Source organism: Amblyraja radiata, chromosome 20 (genome assembly GCF_010909765.2).
Source record: "Amblyraja radiata isolate CabotCenter1 chromosome 20, sAmbRad1.1.pri, whole genome shotgun sequence".
NCBI lineage: Eukaryota > Metazoa > Chordata > Chondrichthyes > Rajiformes > Rajidae > Amblyraja > Amblyraja radiata.
In genome coordinates, this window is record NC_045975.1 from 11139866 (window position 1) to 11159674 (window position 19809).

At 45.7% G+C, this 19809-nt stretch overlaps 1 protein-coding gene across 1 annotated transcript in view; it reads left to right on the plus strand.

The window, feature by feature from the left end:
• The window catches only part of kiaa1549l (KIAA1549 like), a 113900-nt gene that overhangs the window by 47323 nt on the left and 46768 nt on the right, over window positions 1-19809 (plus strand). The window contains exon 11 of the mRNA XM_033038547.1: window positions 11052-11239. Coding sequence (XP_032894438.1) covers window positions 11052-11239 — 188 coding nt within the window. The remainder of the gene's footprint in view (window positions 1-11051; window positions 11240-19809) is intronic.

Here is a 19809-nt window from a genome sequence, read left to right on the forward strand (position 1 = left end):
TTTCCTGTGTTCTAAATAACAGATTCCAGAAGCACATTTGTCAAAATGATGTGCTTTGAAATGGCAGAGATGCTATTGAATTATGCATTTTAAATATAAAAATTGGAAAGAAATCACATTCCAGGTAATTGAAAGGGAAAATATTTTTCATGCTGTTGGCAGTGACTTCAGTGTAATGGTTTTCATATTTCATGTTAGCCTATTTTCTTCGGTAATTCATGGCACTGACACCTGCAAGGTGCTGTAAGGATAACATTACAATGATGAGTGAATCGGGTACAAATGGGAAACCAGGTTCTTTGGGAAGATAACTGGTTATCGTGGAATCGAAGGAAATCATTCTTCTGATGTTTCCCGAAGCAGTTTAAAGATAATGAAGTTTGCAGAATGAACCTGCTTTAATGTGGGCAACAAGACAGCCAATTTGTACATCAATAGCTGCCACAAACTGGATTGACCAGGTGATTATTTTAGGTGGTAATGGTGGTTGTGAAATAAATCGCCACGGTGGTGCAGCGGGTAAAGCAGCTGCCTTCCAGCACCAGAGACCCAGGTTCGATCCTGCCTGTACGGAGCTTGTACGTTCTCCTTGTGACCGAGTGGGTTTTCTCTGGGTACTCTGATTTCCTCCCACACTCCAAAGATGTACAGGTTTGTAGGTTAGTTGGCTTCGGTAAAAATTGTAAATTGCCCCTCGTGTGTAGGATGGTGCTGGCGCGTACTCGATGGGCCGAAGGGCCTGTTTCCGCGCTGTATCTCTAAACTAAACTGAATTAAACTAAACTACACTAAATATTGAGAGGAAGAACCAAGACCTAGTAAGTAAGTCTGAAGAAGGGTTTTGACCCGAAACGTCACCTATTCCTTTTCTCCGGAGGTGCTGCCTGACCCGCTGAGTTACTCCAGCATTTTGTGCATCTCGAAAGTAAGCAATGGATCAAGTGATCAATGGTTCTCTAATAACACATGTACCAAGGTACTTTGCATACAGTTCTGTATGTTATTACTACACATAAATATCTAGATTAGGTACAAAGTGTATAGATGGAGCCCACTGAGGCTTGATAGTAGCACCATTTTCAAAGGCTAAACTGCAGCTGGCCATGAAGGTCTGCAGAGCCTCCAGCCATTGCCTCGATCCGATCGTTCAGCGAACCATCGTCCCTCTTCTCACCCGGCCACCTTCAGCCGAATGGGATGAATATAGATCGCTACTTTGGTTGTCATCATAGGCATGGGCCAAAGGACCTGGTTCTTTGCTTTATGGCTAACCGCCCTACGTAGCAGTAAAATATGCAATAGGTTCTTTGTGTGCAACTGAGAGTGCTTCAACTTATCACCTCACCCAGAAGATGGTGCGCCACTTCCCTTTGCATTGGCCCAAGACTAAACCCACAACCTCTTTAGAAGTTAGAAAACTCCCCTTGGATAGCCCCAGCATTCAGTTTTGAGTTAATTGTTCGAAAGATACGGCATGGAAACAGGCCCTTCGGCCCACCAAGCCCATGCCGACCATCGATCACCCGTTCACACCAGTTCTATGTTATCCCACTTTCCCATCCACTCCCGACACATTAGGGGCGAATAGACAGCGGTCAATTAACCCACAAACCCGCATGTCTTCAGGGTGTGGGGGGAAATCGGAGCAGCCGGAGGAAAACCACGCAGTCACGGGGACCTCGTGCAAACTCCACACAGACAGCACCTGAGGTCAGGTTTGAACCAATTTGGATTGTTGCATGGAGGGCCGGCATGGACTTAATGAGCAGGGTGGTGACCTTCTGGATTGCCATGATTCTGTGACTCCAAATAAACCTATCTGCAGATGTAAAATGTGTGAGAAAAAATGATTTCAGGGGAAAAGTCACAGAGAAGGTGAGATACTAATGAGGGAAAGCGCAAATAAGCATTAATGAGAAATTTTATTAGAGATTATCGCCCGCAGCCCAGAACAGTGCCAGCAACAACAACTTCCATTTATGTATCACCTTTGGCGGTGTAATCTATGACTCAGTGCTTCACACTTCTTCCCGTCAGGAGATGTCTGGCTTAAATTACCTCCAGACACTTTAACACAAGAGTCATTGCGAACACTGCAGGCTAATGATGTTGGAAGTGTCATCACAGCTGAGAGAAATTGGAGGTGAATGAACAAGATCCCACACTGGTACAAATATCCAACCATTGCAGTAGCTGTGTTGGATATTTGGCCAAACATTCTTCCAGCAGATGTCACAGTGGCGCAGCGATGGAACTGCTGCCTTACAGCACCAGAGACCCAGGTTTGACCCTGACTACAGGTGCTGTCTGTAGCGAGTGGGCATGCTCTCCCCGTGACCTACAAAGGTTTTCTCCAGGTGCTCCGATTTCCTTCCGTACTCCAAAGATGTTTACAGGTCTATGCCATTGGTAAAATTGTAAATTGTCCCTAGTGTCAAGGATAGTGCTGGTGTACGGGGTAATCGCTGGGTGGTGCGGACTCGGTAGGCCGAAGAGCCTGTTTCTGTGCTGTGTCTCTAAAGCCTAATGATGTCATGTTGCACTAGATCAGGGGTGGGGAACCTGCGGCCTTCTAGGCCATTAAGTGCGGCCTTTTGAATGAATCCCAATTTTGCAGAACGAATTCATTTATATTTATTAATATGTCTTTTATTATTTTTATTTTTATCTTAAAATGAACGTATTTAAAATACCAAAGAGTAAAAGAAGATTCAGCAAAATAATCCTCCCCAACTGACGGCCACAATTAAAACATTAGTAAGTCATGAGGGCTATTTTAACAAAATAATGTACATTTGAAGTGTATATAATTGAAGTTTCTTGGATGCGGCCTTATTAGATTACAGCTAACTTAATGCAGCATTCCAACATGAAAAGGTTCCCCACCCCTGCACTAGATAATCATTCAGAAACATTTCACTCAATACTTTAAGTTTGCTTTTTCTGACCAGGTCCCTGCTTTGACTAACTGCGCATCACCATTCATTAAAAGCCAGATATTGTTCACTCAACTCGTATTTCAGGTGTATAAAATCATAAGGGGAATTAGTCGGGGGTGAATACACAAAGTCTTTTAGCTATGGTGGACTTTGAAAATGATGCCAGCACCAGGTAAATCAAGAACCGGTGGACCTAGGTTCAAGGGGAGAGGAGAAAGATTGAATAGGAACCGGAGGGGTTTCACTCAGAGGTGGTGGATATATGGAACGTGCTGCTAGAGAGTTTATAGTTCCCCCAGGTAGTTGAGGCAGGTAAAATAATAACAGTTAAAAGACACTTGGACGGGCACATGCATAGAGAACGATTAGAGAGACATGAGCACTGAGACGGAGGGCAGCCATGGTGGCGCAGCTGCAGAGTTGCTGCCTTACAGTGCTTGCAGCGCCGGAGACCCGGGTTCGATCCCGACTACAGGTGCTGTCTGTACGAAGTTTGTACATTCTCCCCGTGACCGCGTGGGTTTTCTCTGAGATCTTCGGATTCCTCCCACGTTCCAAAGACGTACAGGTATGTAGTTTAATTGGCTTGGTGTGTGTGTAAATTGTCCCTGGTGTCTGTAGGCTTGTGTTAATGTGCGGGGATCGTTGGTCAGTATGGACTCGGTGGGCCGAAGGGCCTGTTTCCTCGCTGTATCTCTAAACTAAACTAAATGCGGACAAATGGGATGAGCTTAGATGAGGTATATGGTCAACATGGACGAGTTGGGCTGAAGGGCCTGTTTCTGCGGTGTGCGATTCTATGACTCTAACCCAAACTACATGTCAGCTCAGTGCCCTACTTAAAGATAGTAATTTCAGACACATTTAGTTACACATTCAGGCAGCAACCATTGTTTGCCCAGAGGCACTTAGAAACATAGAAACATAGAAAATAGGTGCAAGAGGAGGCAACGGCACGCCGGGCGGTGATGTCATCGCGCAACGCCACGCGCTAGGCGTACGCCGTCAAGACGCTGCGCACGCCGGTCACGACGCTGCGTACGGCCTCAATGCGGCTGTGGGCCGACAGGCCGTTGCTGCGCGCAATTTTTGGACAGTGTCAGTTTTTCGGAGCCCCGCGCGATGTCGGGACCAGCTCCGCACAACTCCATACGGCTCCGGCAATCGAAGTGCGAGGCCGTACGGTTCAAGCGACCACGTTTGGTCGCGCTTGCCGCATGCAGTCGCATGTTGTTGGGACAGGCCCTTAAGTCTGTGGCCCCTGGTTCTGGACTCGCCCAACATTGGGAACATTTTTCCTGCATCTAGCTTGTCCAGTCCTTTTATAATTTTTATATGTTCCTATAAAATCCCCCCTCATTCTTCTAAACTCCAGTGAATACCAGTCTAGTATTTTCAATCTTTCCTCATATGTGTAATTTATTACGTGTAATGTTGTTCAGAAATATATAATTTAAGATTCAGTTATCATTCAGCATGTATCGATTCAGGAAGAACATCAGCTGGGTCAATAATAACTGATAGTGTCTTAAAGCTACAGCTTCACATTATTCCAGTACGGGCATTCACGTTTTAGTCTTGTTCTGTTTGATTTATGCATTTTTGAAATGTGCTTGTTTAATTATTCATAAAACCTAATTCACGTGCTGTATTTTTGAAGTAAGGTGCTCAAATTTATGCCTGTTTAAATGGTTATATGTACATGTTTAATTTACACGTTTTTGAATTACGTGCTGCTTTACAGGAACGCAACCCTGGCATAAAATGTGAGGTACATGTATAATATTTTTTAACAAGTAGAGCATAATGATCTTGTGATTTTGAGATTAGATTAGAACGTTTAATTGTCATATGTACCGACAGCGGAACAAAGGAATTCTTACTTGCTGCAACTTAATAGGCCCATAAACTCAATCAGGCGCAGATAATATATAATACATTAATAAGCAAAATACTAAGTTACTACAATAGTGCAGACACTGGAGTCTGTCGTGCAACAAGCAACACAGACCATAGAAAATCATAGTTGCTGAGGTTAATGTTGTGTCGTGCTCAAGAGCCTGATGTTTAGACAATAGACAATAGGTGCAGGAGTAGACCATTTGGCCCTTCGAGCCAGCACCGCCATTCAATGTGATCATGGCTGATCATCCCCAATGAGTACCCCGTTCCTGCCTTCTCCCCATATCCCCTGACTCCGCTATCTTTAAGACCCCTATCTAGCTCTCTCTTGAAAGTATCCAGAGAACCGGCCTCCACCGCCCTCTGAGGTAGAGAATCCCACAGACTCACAACTCCCTGTGTGAAAAAGTGTTTCCTCGTCTCCTTTCTAAATGGATTACCCCTTATTCTTAAACTGTGGCCAACGGTTGATGGAAAGCAGCTGTTCCTAATCCTGGTGGTCATGATTTTTAGGCTCCTGTACCAGGCTCCAGGGTGGTGTGGGCCTTTGATGATGTTACCTCTCGTGTAAGCAGTGACCAAATCATTCGCAGTCATTGTTGTTCGACAGCTAAACCCACAACCTCCATCAGTAAGGGACAGGTAGACGGTAACACCATCTTCATTAGTCATAGGCGCAGAATTATTCATTTATTAGTCATTGGGCCCATCAAATCTACTCCACCATTCAATCATGGCTGATCTATCTTCCCCTCCATTCTCCTGCCTTTTTCCCCATAACTCCGCACACCCGCACTAATCAAGAACCTGTCTCCGCTTTAAAACTACCCAATGATGGCCTCCATCGCCTACAGAAAGGTCAGTGTGGGAATGGGAGGGGAGGTTAAAGTGTTCAGCAACTGGGAGATCGTGTAGGCCCAGGCGACTGTTAAAGACTGAACACCTATCCATGTTCTCCAGGGGTGCTGCCTGTCCCATTGAATTACTCCAGCATTTTGTGACCCACCTGTACTTTTCTGCTTTGCTGTGTCAATATCATAGAAAAAGAATACAGGTATTTCTGGACACATGGACCTTTGGTCAATGAATATTCTACATGACCCTGTTTGGGGGATGTATGGTCGATTAACAAACCTGTTATTCTCTCTAACACATAATGTGCCACTCTCTGGTCATAGGAGTGCATAGTACTAAGATGACTCGAATGCATTTCACACAGTGTTTGCAAAATACAAGCTGTTGTGCAGGAATACATTCCTTTCTTAAGTAGTTGTTGCAGTGAGTTGGGTCGTGAAACCAGTAAAACCAAAGGTGGCGCAGTTTGTAGAGCTGCTGCCTCACAGCGCCAGAGGCCCGGGTTTGATCTTGACCTCGGGTGCTGTTTGTGTGGAGTTTGCACGTTCTCCCTGTACCCGTTTGGGGTTTATTTTGGGTTCTCCCACGTCCCAAAGACGTGGTGGATTTGTAGGTTCACTGGCCTCTGTAAATGGCCCCCTAGTGTGTAAGGAGTGGGTACAAAAATGGGATAAGATAGAACTAGTGTGAATGGGCGGTCAGCGTGGACTCGGTGGACAGGGCCAAAGGGCCTGTTTCCATGCTGTATCTCTAAACTAAACACAATGAGGTAGGTGAGGAATGAGCCAGCTGGGCCGAATGGCCTTTTTTCTGCCTCCAGTTTGTTGATGGAAAGGATAAACATGGTCTGTAGTTGGAGGATATTAGTTGCCTGAGAAATTGCTATCAGTTGAACATTAGCAGGAGGTCTCACAGGTTGTGTTATAAGGGACTTGGAAACATAACGAGCAACTCCACTTAGGCAAAATGTATTGTAATTGTTTCTGCCGGCAGGAGATTTGGTAACCTGGGATTGCAGATTGAATAAAATTGGCCATGAACCACATTAAAGGAAGGTTTTCCCTTAAGGCAGTGTGTTATGATCCAGGGTAATATCAGCTGAAAGGTAAATAGAATCTGATTCAATGGGAACGGTGGCGCAGCGGTAGAGTTGCTGCCTTACAGCGCCTGAGACCCGTTTTCGATCCTAACTACGGGTGCTGTCTGTACGGAATTTGTATGTTCTCCCTGTGACCTGTGTGGGTTCTCTCCGGGATCTCCGATTTCCTCCCACACTCCAAAGACGTACAGATTCGTAGGTTAATTGGCTTGGTATAATTGTAAATTCTCCCTAGTGTGTGTGTGTAGGCTTATTTTAATGTGCGGGGATTGCTGGTTGGTGTCGACTCGGTGGGCCAAAGGGCCTGTTTCCGTGCTGTATCTCTAAACAGTTCGCGGGGTGAACATACAAACTCCTTATAGACAGCACCCATATTCTGGATTAAACCCGGGATTCTGGCACTGTAAGGCAGCTCCTCTACTGCTGCATCACCGTGCCACCCTATTTTGTGACTTAATGACTCCACAAAGAATCGGTACTTGCTGTGAGTTATTTACCCTGCCACAATGCTGACAAGAAATACTCTGGCTGGAGAAATGCTTGTCAAGGAACCATTTTTAAGACTGTGGAGAAAATCAAAAGAGTTTTTTACAAGAGCTGGCACCGGCACAGTGGGACGAATGGCCTCCTTCAGTGCTGTGGTTGTGTGGTATCTGATCAAAAGGAGATCCAATTCTCTGATATCAGTTTTTAGTTTAGTATAGAGATACAGCACGGAAAGGTGCCCTTCTGCTCACCGAGTCCGCGCAGACCAACGATCCCCGTACACGAGCACTATCCTACACACGCTAGGGACAATTTACAATTGCCCCGAGCCAATTAGTCGACAAACCTGTACTTGTTTGGAATGTGGGATGAAACCGGAGCAACGGGAGAAAATCCACGCAGGTCACGGGGAGAACATACAAACTCTTGCTACAGACAGCGTCCGTTGTCGGGATCGAACCCGGGTCTCTGGCGCTGTAAGGCAGCAACTCCACCGCCACCCCTGTTGCCACAAGGTTAATCAACTGTGCATTACGTTTCTTTTCAAGTCTTCACATAATTGAGCCATAAGGCTGAAAGCATTGAGTCAGTGAGAAATTATATGCAGATCAAATTCCTAATCTAACATTGAGTCTCTTTTGTAACTCTTTCCAGTGAAAGCTGACCTCTTAGGTTCTGTCATCGTAGACCGCTTCTGGCAGTGAAACTGAGAGAAGAAAATCAATTGACAAATTAAATGCATTCTTCAATGAGAGTGAGGGACCGAATCTTTTATTTAATAATTAATTTTCCTACTTTATCGGTTATGTGGCTACAGAGAGGGTGTTTCTAGTGCTAGTGTACGCTGGTGTTGTAGGTGGTGTTGCTGCCTCAGTAACTTGTGTTCTATCCCGACCTTCGATCTGCTCAATGTGTGGAGTTTGCATGTTCTCCCTTAGTCTGTGTGGGTTTCCTCCGGGTGCTCTGGTTTCCTCCCACGTCCCAAAGACGTGCTGTTTTTTAAAGAGTCGCATTAAAGAGTCTGAAGAAGCCTCCCGACCCAAAATGTCACCTATCCTTTTTCTCCAGAGATGCTGCCTGATCCACTGAGTTACTCCAGCACCTATCTGGTATAAACCAGCATCTGCAGTTCTTTGTTTCCACTGTGGTTTTTTTGGTTAATTGGCTCCTAGTTCTTGCTAACACTCTCCAATCTATCACTATTAAATCTCCAATGAACAGAGTCAAAGAGTCACCCAGCATGGAAACAGACCTTTCTGTATCAACTATCTGGAATCTCCTTGCACTAATCCTATTTTATTCTCCCCACATTCTCATCAACTCTCCTTGTTCCACCAATGATAGAACATAGGACATTAGAGCACAGGAACAGGCCCTTCGGCCCAAAATGTCTGTGCCGAACATGATGCCAAGATAGACTAACCTCCTCTGACTGCACTTGATCCATATCCCTCCATTCCCATTCACCTCAACATTGGGGGCCAATTCGCAGCATCAGATTAACCTACAAAGCTACACACCTTTGGGATGTGGGTGGAAACCGGAGCATCCGGTGGAAATTCATGTGGTCACAGGAAGAACTTGCAAACTCCACATAGAGAGGATTGGTGGTCAGTCAGAATCCGGGTTGCTTGGAGATGTATAGGCTGCACAGTCCATAGATATTGAATAATTTCCACGCTGTATCTCTAAACTAAACTAAGACTCAGATTAAAACAGGCACATTTGACAGAAGCCCACTGCCGATGTGGGTTTATTAATTGCTGCTTTAGTTAACTTGTCAAGATACATTTAACAGAAAATGCAGAATCCCTTGAAGTATTTATTTTAACGTAAACACTGTACTCCCGAGTGAATTCTTAATAACATTAGAATTACATAAGTTTGCACAAAATGCTGGAGTGACTCAATAGTTCAAACAACATCTCTGGAGAACATGGATAGGTGACGTTTCGGGCTGAGACCCTTCTTCAGACTCTCTTGAATAGAGACCCAATCAGTTGTCCTCTATTATTACTCTTTGCCTGGCGAAACTGTCTTCACCCTCAAGTCCCCTGCTCTTTCACTATAAGTTTGCTAAATTTGTAACTCTCTCCTGTACAAGTTAGCTGAGGTCCTTGTTCCCTCTGCTGGTTCTCCAGTTTCCTCCCACGCACCTAAGACGTACAGGTTTGCAGGTTAATTGGCTCCGGTGAAAATTGTAAATTGTCCCAAGTGTGTAGGGTAGTATTGGTGTACAGGGATCGCTGGTTGGTGAGGACTTGGAGGGCCGAAGGGCCGGTTTCCGCACTGTATCTCTAAACGAAACTAAACTAGATATATGTATAGGTAGGGTTTGGAGGACCAAATGCAGGCAAGAGGAGACTAGCCCAATATGCCAACATGGTCGGCATGACAAGATGGGCTGAAGGGCCTGTTTCTGTGCTAAATGTATGTTCTCTTGCTTCGATCGTTGATCAGAACAGATGGATCTAGATTTTGGAGCCCATGGAGGGAGATGGTTACGGGCGGAGGAGAAAGAGGAAAAAAAGAAACAGTGCTGTCATTGAGAGATACAGAATGAGGCAGTTGCTAAAAACCCGAAATGAAACCCGTGCGGCACGGTGGCGCAACGGCAGAGTTGTTGCCTTACAGCGCCAGAGACCCGGGTTCCATCCCGACTACAGGTGCTTGTCTGTACGGAGTTTGTGCGCTCTCCCCATGGGTTTTCTCCGAGATCTTCGGTTTCCTCCCACACTCCAAAGACGTGCAGGTTTGTAGGTTAATTGGCTTGGTATAAATGTAACTCGTCCCGAGTGCGTGTAGGATAGTGTTTGTGTGCGGGGATCGCTGGTCGTTGCTGGCTCGGTGGGCCGAAGGGCCTTTTTCCATGCTAAGCTAAACTAACACTAAACTATAAAGGAACAGTGGAAAAGGTCAGCGGGTCGGGCAGCATTGTGGAGTGGTCTACCTGTATGGCCACACACTTCACACGAGGGCTCCAAATTTTGGTCTCCAAATTTGAGGAAGAACATTCTTGCTATTGAGGGAGTGCAGCGTAGGTTCACAAGGATAATTCCCGGGATGGCGGGACTGTCGTATGTTGATAGAATGGAGCGACTGGGCTTGTAGGCACTGGAATTTCGAAGGATAAGAGGGGATCTTATAGAAACATATAAGATTATTATGGGATTGGACATGCTAGAGGCAGGAAACATGTTCCCAATATTGGGGGAGTCCGGAACCAGGGGCCACAGTTGAAGAATAAGGGGTAGGCCATTTAGAATGGAGATGAGGAAAAACTTTTTCACCCAGAGAGTTGTGAATCTGTGGAATTCTCTGCCTCAGAAGGCAGTGGAGGCCAATTCTCTGGATGCTTTCACGAGAGAGTTAGATAGAGCTCTTAAAGATAGCGGAGTCAGGGGATATGGTGAGAAGGCAGGAACGGGGTACTGATGATGGATGATCAGCCATGATCACAGTGAATGGCGGTGCAGGCTTGAAGGACCGAATGGCCTACTCCTGCAGCTATTGTCTATTGCCTATTTACACAACTGACACAGACTTATACAAGGTGACCTTGGAATTATACACTGCAGTGCCCATCATTCCCTTGGTCCTGTAATCAATACTGCAACTTCAGAGTCGGTTCAGAGCAATTGCGAACCTTTTGATTAGCAGATAAAGACGCCGCAGTCACTCCGTGAACAAAATATTCACAGCGTTGAGGAATTGTTTTTAATACTAACCGCATGACTTTGCTTTGCTTGAAATGGATTTTTGCCGTCCAGCCAGTCCAAGGGTTTGACTACGCCAAGCAGCACATCGGCCAATATGGTGGAGAGGATGAAGTGGCCATCACCCAGGAGACGGTGATCCTACCGATCGCTGGCCGGGATGCCACCGTTCCCCAAGAAAGGGAAACAGTCCCGGAGGCAGACAACAACAAAGCTGCAAAAAACATTGATAATCGAAGAAGGTAAGCGTATTGATCCGTGCCTGGCGTTCTGTCACAGCTTATACACAGTTAAGGTAGACCTAGGAGTGTAGATGCATTCTCAGCATTAACATAGGATCCGTATCATGGAATTGTAACATATGGAAACAGGACATTCAGCCCATCGAGTCAATGCCATCCACCATTTGTTATGTTCTCCAAATTCCTGTCAACTCCCCCCCCCCCCCCCCCCCCCCCCCAGAATCTACATCTCACCCGTAAACATGGGGTAATTACAGAGGACAATTAACCTGGGGCAGCACAGTGGCACAGCGCCAGGGACCCAGGTTCGATCCTGACCACGGGCGCCGTCGTGCGGAGATTGTACCTTCTCCCTGTGGCTGCGTGGGTTTTCTCCGGGTGCTCTGGTTTCCACCCACATAGGTTAATTGGCCTCTGTAAATTGTCCCTAACGTGTAGGATAGAACTGTTATAAGGTGATCGATAGTTGGTGCGGACTGAGTGGGCCGATGAGCCTGTTTCCATGCTGCAGCTCGGAACTAAACTAACCCAAAACTAAACTAACCCAGACTAAACTAACCCAGACAAAACTAACCCAGACTAAACTAACCCAGACTAAACTAACCCAGACTAAACTAACCCAGACTAAACTAACCCAGACTAAACTAACCCAGACTAAACTAACCCAGACTAAACTAACCCAGACTAAACTAACCCAGACTAAACTAACCCAGACTAAACTAACCCAGACTAAACTAACCCAAACTAAACTAACCCAGACTAAACTAACCCAGACTAAACTAACCTAAACTAACCCAAACTAAACTAACCCAGACTAAACTAAACTAAACTAAACCATCCTGCATGTCTTTAGGATGAGGGAAGAAACCAGAACACCTAGAGGAAACCCACGCCGTCACAGAGAGAACGTGCAAACTCCACGTGGATGGCACCAGAGGTCAGGATTGTGGTCAGATAAGAAATTACTTTGTTAGGAACTTTGCAATCTGTTTGGAACCCACGCACAATAAATCATTGTGGAGTCAGACTTCACGATGGACTTCAGCATTCGATTGTGTACAGTGAAGTAGCTCAGACCATCACACAAACCATCCTCCCTTGCATTGACTCCATCTACACTTCACACTTCCGCGGCAAAGCCAGCAGCATAATCAAGGATGAGTCTCGTCCCGGCCACTCCTTCTATCCCCAGTCCCCTCGGGCAGAGGTACAGCAGTTTGAAAACGCACACCTCCAGATTCAGGGCCAGCTTCCTCCCAGCTGTTATCAGGCAACTGAACCATCCTATCAACAACTGGAGAGTGGTCCTGAGTTGTCATTTACCTCACTGGAGGCCCTCGGACTATCTTTAATCAGACTTTACTGGAACTAAAACTTATTCCCTTGTATCTGCACATGGCGGACAGCTTGATTGTAATCATGTATTGCCTTTCCGCTAACTGGATAGCACGCAACAAAATTTTCACTCTACACATGGCAATAAAGTAAACTAAACTAAATTAAAATGTTGGTTAAAGCATAGTACAGTGCTTGCTGTGTTGGTAGGTGGTGTGTTCTGGACACAGTTAGGGATGATCCAACAACATTCTGGGCTGTGAGTCGGCACAGTGCTGAGGGGGGTGTTGCACGATTAGAGGTGCCGATGAGATGTGGATCTCAGCCCTTTGTGTAAAAGGTCTCAATATTCGTGGGCAACTTACAACCCAGCTGTATGAAGATTGATTTCTCTAAAACTTGAAGTAGCCCTTGTAGGAATGATCTGGGAAGCACCAGGGCCATGAAGTCTGAAGAAGGGTCTCGACCCGAAACGTCGCCAATTCCTTCTCTCCATAGATGCTGCCTCACCCGCTGAGTTACTCCAGCATTTTGTGTCTACCTTGAAGGTTAATCTGGTTAGGGTGACTGCAGGATTCTGGCCTGCAGATGAGAGAGCTATGGATGTTAAAAACTTTCCTTGAGTACTTTCCACTAAACCGTGGGCACTTGGAGATCCAGAGAAAGGAGACAACGTTTCAAAATGACCAGGGATTACACTCACCATCTAAAAATGCATTAGTGGACATTGTGTGGCCAGATCTAAGTGGGGTGCGAAGATAGACAGAAAAAAACTGTGGTAACTCAGCGGGTCAGGCAGCATCTCTGGAGAAAAGGAATAGGTGATGTTTCGGGTCGAGGCCCTTCTTCTGACTGAGAGGCCGGGGTGAGGAAAATGGTGATATAGTTTTCCATTTTCTTTCCTTTGTGGGTGTCAGTTTTCCCATCCCAAGTGTCCCACAAGCCTAGTTGTGGGGGTTTTGTGAAGGAATTTTATCAACAATGTCGGCGTGACTTAGAACAGCGTCCATGATTTTTTTGTTGGCGCTTATGACCTTGGAAGCCACGAGTGGTGGCCAGACTGCCACTGGCCGCAGCCCAACACTGGACTCCCCATAGAGTCGATGGACGAGACCGAGACTGTGGCCAGTTCCCAGTCCCTTATGGAATACAAGTTCTGCAGTTTCTCCCGCTCCATAATAATAATAATAATAATAAATTTTATTTGCGGGCGCCTTTCAAAGTCTCAAGGACACCTTACAGAAAATTAACAAGAGAGAAAAAACATATAGTCGGAGTAAAATAAATAATAAGGACATCACCAATACACAAATTAAAGACAGAATTCGCTCCAAAGACAAAAAAATCAAAACCACAATGTGAAGAGAGAGCAGCGGCAGCTAAAGCGCGCCGGCGTCCACTCTCCCTTCCGACAGCCATCTTGGACACAAACTAACATATTCACATTACACACAAAAAATCATCCCCCCACAATGGATACCACTGTGGGGGAAGGCACAATGTCCAGTCCCCATCCCCAGTTCTCCCAAAGTCAGGCCTATTGAGGCCTCCGCTATTGCCTCTACGGAGATTGGGATGTATGTTATTTTGCAGTTGTACAAGACGTTGGTGAGGCAGCACTTGTATTGTGTTCCGTTTTAGTTATCCTGCTGTATTTAAAATGCCATTATGCTGGAAAGAATGCAGGGAATATTTGCAAAGATGGATCTCAGCTATTTGGAGAATAAAAGACATAATGTGCTGGAGTCAAGCAGCATCTCTGGAGTCAAATACATGGGTCAAGCAGCATCTCTGGAGAAATTGGAGAGGTCCATCGCGTCTACTGCACCATTCAATCTTGGCTGATCTATCTTTCCCTCCCAACCCCATTCTCCCCGTAATCCCTGACATCTGTACTAATCATAAATCTATCAAACTCTGTCTTTAAAAATATCCATTAACTTGGCCTCCACAGCCTTCCATGGCAATGAATTCCACCGATTCATCGCCCTCTGACTCAAGAAATTCCCACTCATCTCCTTTCTGAAGGCACGTCCTTTTATTCTGAGGCTATGACCTCTGGTCCTAGACTCTCCCACTAGTGGAAACATCCTCTCCACATCCTCTCTATGCAGGCCTTTCACTATTCGGCAGGTTTCGGTTAGGTCCCCCCCCCCGTCTTTCTAAACTCCAGAGAGTGCAGGCCCAGTGCCTTCAAAAGCTCATCACATATTAACCTGATCATTCCTGGGATGATTCCCGTAAACCTCCTCTGGACCCTCTCCAAAGTCAGCACCAGGCTGATGGCTGATGTGGGCGGGTGAGACTTGATAGAAGGTTTTTATAAATGGAATATGCGATCACTTTGCTTGCCACACTAGTATTCCTGTCATGGAGACATCAGCACAGGTTGCTTGGTAAATGGAACTGACACAAGGTTAGTTACCATGGTGATTTGCAGTTTTAATCCCATATCTGGAAGGGCAAGGGAAAATCTTGAGCTATTCTTAATAGACATTTAGAAGCCCCTTTCCGACCTATTTCTTGCATATCGTCTGCTAGCAAAACCCAGGCAAATTGTTTGACCTCTGTGGTCACATACATCAAAGGGTAGTACATCTGATCAGTCTGAAAAAGGGAAGTTAGTTAGAAAGTGCTGAAATAACAGAAAATCAGGCAGCAACTGTGGAGGGACGATAGACATAAAAAGCTGGAGTAACTCAGCGGGACAGGCAGCATCTCTGGAGAGAAGGAATGCGTGACGTTTCAGATCGAGACCTTTCTTCAGCATCTGTGGAGGGGATGGATTGGAGTTATTTTGGGTTGGGACCCTTCTGTAGACCCCTGAAAAGGAACGCTTGTGACAGTGCAGCAAGATTTAATTACAGGAGACCTGCTGAGTTCCTCCAGCACTTTTTCTTTTTGCTCAAGATTCCAGCATCTTGTGTCTCCAGCATTTTGTGATAGACAGCTTGATAGACTAAACCTTAATTTTCTTGTCAAAAGTAAGCTGAATCTTTCTTTGTTATGTTGTTTTTCATAGCAGTGAATCATTGCACAGCTCTGCCTCCTGCGCTTACCCCATATTTCATGTTCATGGAACAGTGGCAGTTTTGCAGATTTTTATGTACACCATTTGCACACTTTCTGGTTCCCATTCCCCAGGTAGAAGTTTCAACAGAAGCTGCAGAAAGTAAGGACCCCTGTTAAGATACCAGATTTCTGCGGTTGTTCAACTAGAGCTGCACCGTGGCGCAGCGGTAGAATTTGCCCCAGTCCCACTTAGGAAACCTGAACGGAAACCCCTGGAGACTTTGCGCCCCACCCAAGGTTTCCGTGTGGTTCCCGGAGGTTGCAGGTGGTTGCCAGAGGTTGCAGGTAGTGGAAGCAGGTAGGGAGAATGACAAAAACCTCCGGGAACCGCTGGGAAACCTTGGGTGGGGCGCAAAGTCTCCAGTCTTCAGGTTTCCTAAGTGGGACAGGGGCATATTACAGCGCCAGAGACCCGGGCTCGATCTTGACTATGGGTGCTGTCTGTACGGAGTTTGTACGTTCCCCCTGTGACCACGTGGGTTTTCTCCGGTTCCTCGCACATTCCGAAGACGTGCAGGTTGTTAATTGGCTTCTGTAAATTGACCCTAGTGTGTAGGATAGCACTGGTGTATGGGTCAGTGGGCCGAAGGGCCTGTTTCCACGCTGTATCTCTACTAAATTATTTAGTCAAACAAGATACACTCTAGATCATAAGGGTTGCAAGATCCACTCTCTGAGATCATGGGAATAGTCTGCGAGAAGGTGATTGCAGAAAGGTCAGAGGGGAAGTAAAGAAGGAAGAAAAATGGGGGTGAGAACATTGAGCAAAACACAAAGTGCTGGAGGAACTCAGCGGGCCATGCAGCATCAGAGGTGGGTAAATGGCAGGTGACATTTTGGATCACGGCCCTTCTTAGAAACATAGAAACATAGAAATTAGGTGCAGGAGTAGGCCATTCGGCCCTTCGAGCCTGCACCGCCATTCAATATGATCATGGCTGATCATCCAACTCAGTATCCCGTACCTGCCTTCTCTCCATACCCTCTGATCCCCTTAGCCACAAGGGCCACATCTAACTCCCTCTTAAATATAGCCAATGAACTGGCCTCGACTACCCTCTGTGGCAGAGAGTTCCAGAGGTTCACCACTCTCTGTGTGAAAAAAGTTCTTCTCATCTTGGTTTTAAAGGATTTCCCCCTTATCCTTAAGCTGTGACCCCTTGTCCTGGACTTCCCCAACATCGGGAGCAATCTTCCTGCATCTAGCCTGTCCAACCCCTTAAGAATTTTGTAAGTTTCTATAAGATCCCCTCTCATTCTCCTAAATTCTAGAGAGTATAAACCAAGTCTATCCAGTCTTTCTTCATAAGACAGTCCTGACATCCCAGGAATCAGTCTGGTGAACCTTCTCTGCACTTCCTCTATGGCAATAATGTCCTTCCTCAGATTTGGAGACCAAAACTGTACACAATACTCCAGGTGTGGTCTCACCAAGACCATGTACAACTGCAGTAGAACCTCCCTGCTCCTATATTCAAATCCTTTTGCTATGAAAGCGAACATACCATTCGCTTTCTTCACTGCCTGCTGCACCTGCATGCCCACTTTCAATGACTGGTGTACCATGACACCCAGGTCTCGCTGCATCTCCCCGTTTCCTAGTCGGCCACCATTTAGATAATAGTCTGCTTTCCTGTTTTTGATACCAAAATGGATAACCTCACATTTATCCACATTATACTGCATCTGCCAAACATTTGCCCACTCAGCCAGCCTATCCAAGTCACCTTGCAGTCTCCTAGCATCCTCCTCACAGCTAACACTGCCCCCCAGCTTAGTGTCATCCGCAAACTTGGAGATATTGCCTTCAATTCCCTCATCCAGATCATTAATATATATTGTAAATAGCTGGGGTCCCAGCACTGAGCCTTGCGGTACCCCACTAGTCACTGCCTGCCATTGTGAAAAGGACCCGTTTACTCCTACTCTTTGCTTCCTGTTTGCCAGCCAGTTCTCTATCCACATCAATACTGAACCCCCAATGCCGTGTGCTTTAAGTTTGTATACTAATCTCTTATGTGGGACCTTGTCGAAAGCCTTCTGGAAGTCCAGATACACCACATCCACTGGTTCTCCCCTATCCACGCTACTAGTTACATCCTCGAAAAATTCTATAAGATTCGTCAGACATGATTTACCTTTTGTAAATCCATGCTGACTTTGTCCAATGATTTCACCACTTTCCAAATGTGCTGCTATCCCATCTTTAATAACTGACTCTAGCAGTTTCCCCACTACCGATGTTAGACTAACTGGTCTGTAATTCCCCGTTTTCTCTCTCCCTCCCTTCTTAAAAAGTGGGGTTACGTTTGCTACCCGCCAATCCTCAGGAACTACTCCAGAATCTAAAGAGTTTTGAAAGATTATTGCTAATGCATCCACTATTTCTGGAGCTACTTCCTTAAGTACTCTGGGATGCAGCCTATCTGGCCCTGGGGATTTATCGGCCTTTAATCCATTCAATTTACCCAACACCACTTCCCGGCTAACCTGGATTTCACTCAATTCCTCCAACTCCTTTGACCCGCGGTCCCCTGCTATTTCCGGCAGATTATTTATGTCTTCCTTAGTGAAGACGGAACCAAAGTAGTTATTCAATTGGTCCGCCATATCCTTGTTCCCCATGATCAACTCACCCGTTTCTGACTGCAAGGGACCTACATTTGTTTTAACTAATCTCTTTCTTTTCACATATCTATAAAAACTTTTGCAGTCAGTTTTTATGTTCCCTGCCAGTTTTCTTTCATAATCTATTTTTCCTTTCCTAATTAAGCCCTTTGTCCTCCTCTGCTGGTCTCTGAATTTCTCCCAGTATGCTGCTTTTTCTGGCTAATTTGTACGCATCATCCTTCGCTTTGATACTATCCCTGATTTCCCTTGTTATCCACGGATGCACTACCTTCCCTGATTTATTCTTTTGCCAAACTGGGATGAACAATTTTTGTAGTTCATCCATGCAGTCTTTAAATGTCTTCCATTGCTAAATGGTGGCCGACTAGGAAAAGGGGAGATGCAGCGAGGCCTGGGTGTCATGGTACACCAGTCATTGAAAGTGGGCATGCAGGTGCAGCAGGCAGTGAAGAAAGCGAATGGTATGTTAGCTTTCATAGCAAAAGGATTTGAGTATAGGAGCAGGGAGGTTCTACTGCAGTTGTAAAGGATCTTGCTGAGACCACACCTGGAGTATTGCGTACAGTTTTGGTCTCCAAATCTGAGGAAGGACATTATTGCCATAGAGGGAGTGCAGAGAAGGTTCACCAGACTGATTCCTGGGATGTCAGGACTGTCTTATGAAGAAAGACTGGATAGACTTGGTTTATACTCTCTAGAATTTAGGAGATTGAGAGGGGATCTTATAGAAACTTACAAAATTCTTAAGGGGTTGGACAGGCTAGATGCAGGAAGATTGCTCCCGATGTTGGGGAAGTCCAGGACAAGGGGTCACAGCTTAAGGATAAGGGGGGAATCCTTTAAAACCGAGATGAGAAGAACTTTTTTCACACAGAGAGTGGTGAATCTCTGGAACTCCCTGCCACAGAGGGTAGTCGAGGCCAGTTCATTGGCTATATTTAAGAGGGAGTTAGATGTGGCCCTTGTGGCTAAGGGGATCAGAGGGTATGGAGAGAAGGCAGGTACGGGGTACTGAGTTGGATGATCAGCCATGATCATATTGAATGGCGGTGCAGGCTCGAAGGGCCGAATGGCCTACTCCTGCACCTAATTTCTATGTTTCTATGTTTCTATTGCATATCCACCGTCAACCCTTTTAGAATTAATTGCCAGTCAATCTTGGCCAATTCACGTCTCATACCCTCAAAGTTACCTTTCTTTAAGTTCAGAACCATTGTTTCTGAATTAACAATGTCACTCTCCATCCTAATGAAGAACTCAACCATATTATGGTCACTCTTGCCCAAGGGGGCACGTACAACAAGACTGCTAACTAACCCTTCCTCATTACTCAATACCCAGTCTAAAATAGCCTGCTCTCTCGTTGGTTCCTCTACATGTTGATTTAGATAACTATCCCGCATACATTCCAAGAAATCCTCTTCCTCAGCACCCCTGCCAATTTGATTCACCCAATCTATATGTAGATTGAAGTCACCCATTATAACGGTTTTGCCTTTGTCGCACGCATTTCTAATTTCCTGTTTGATACC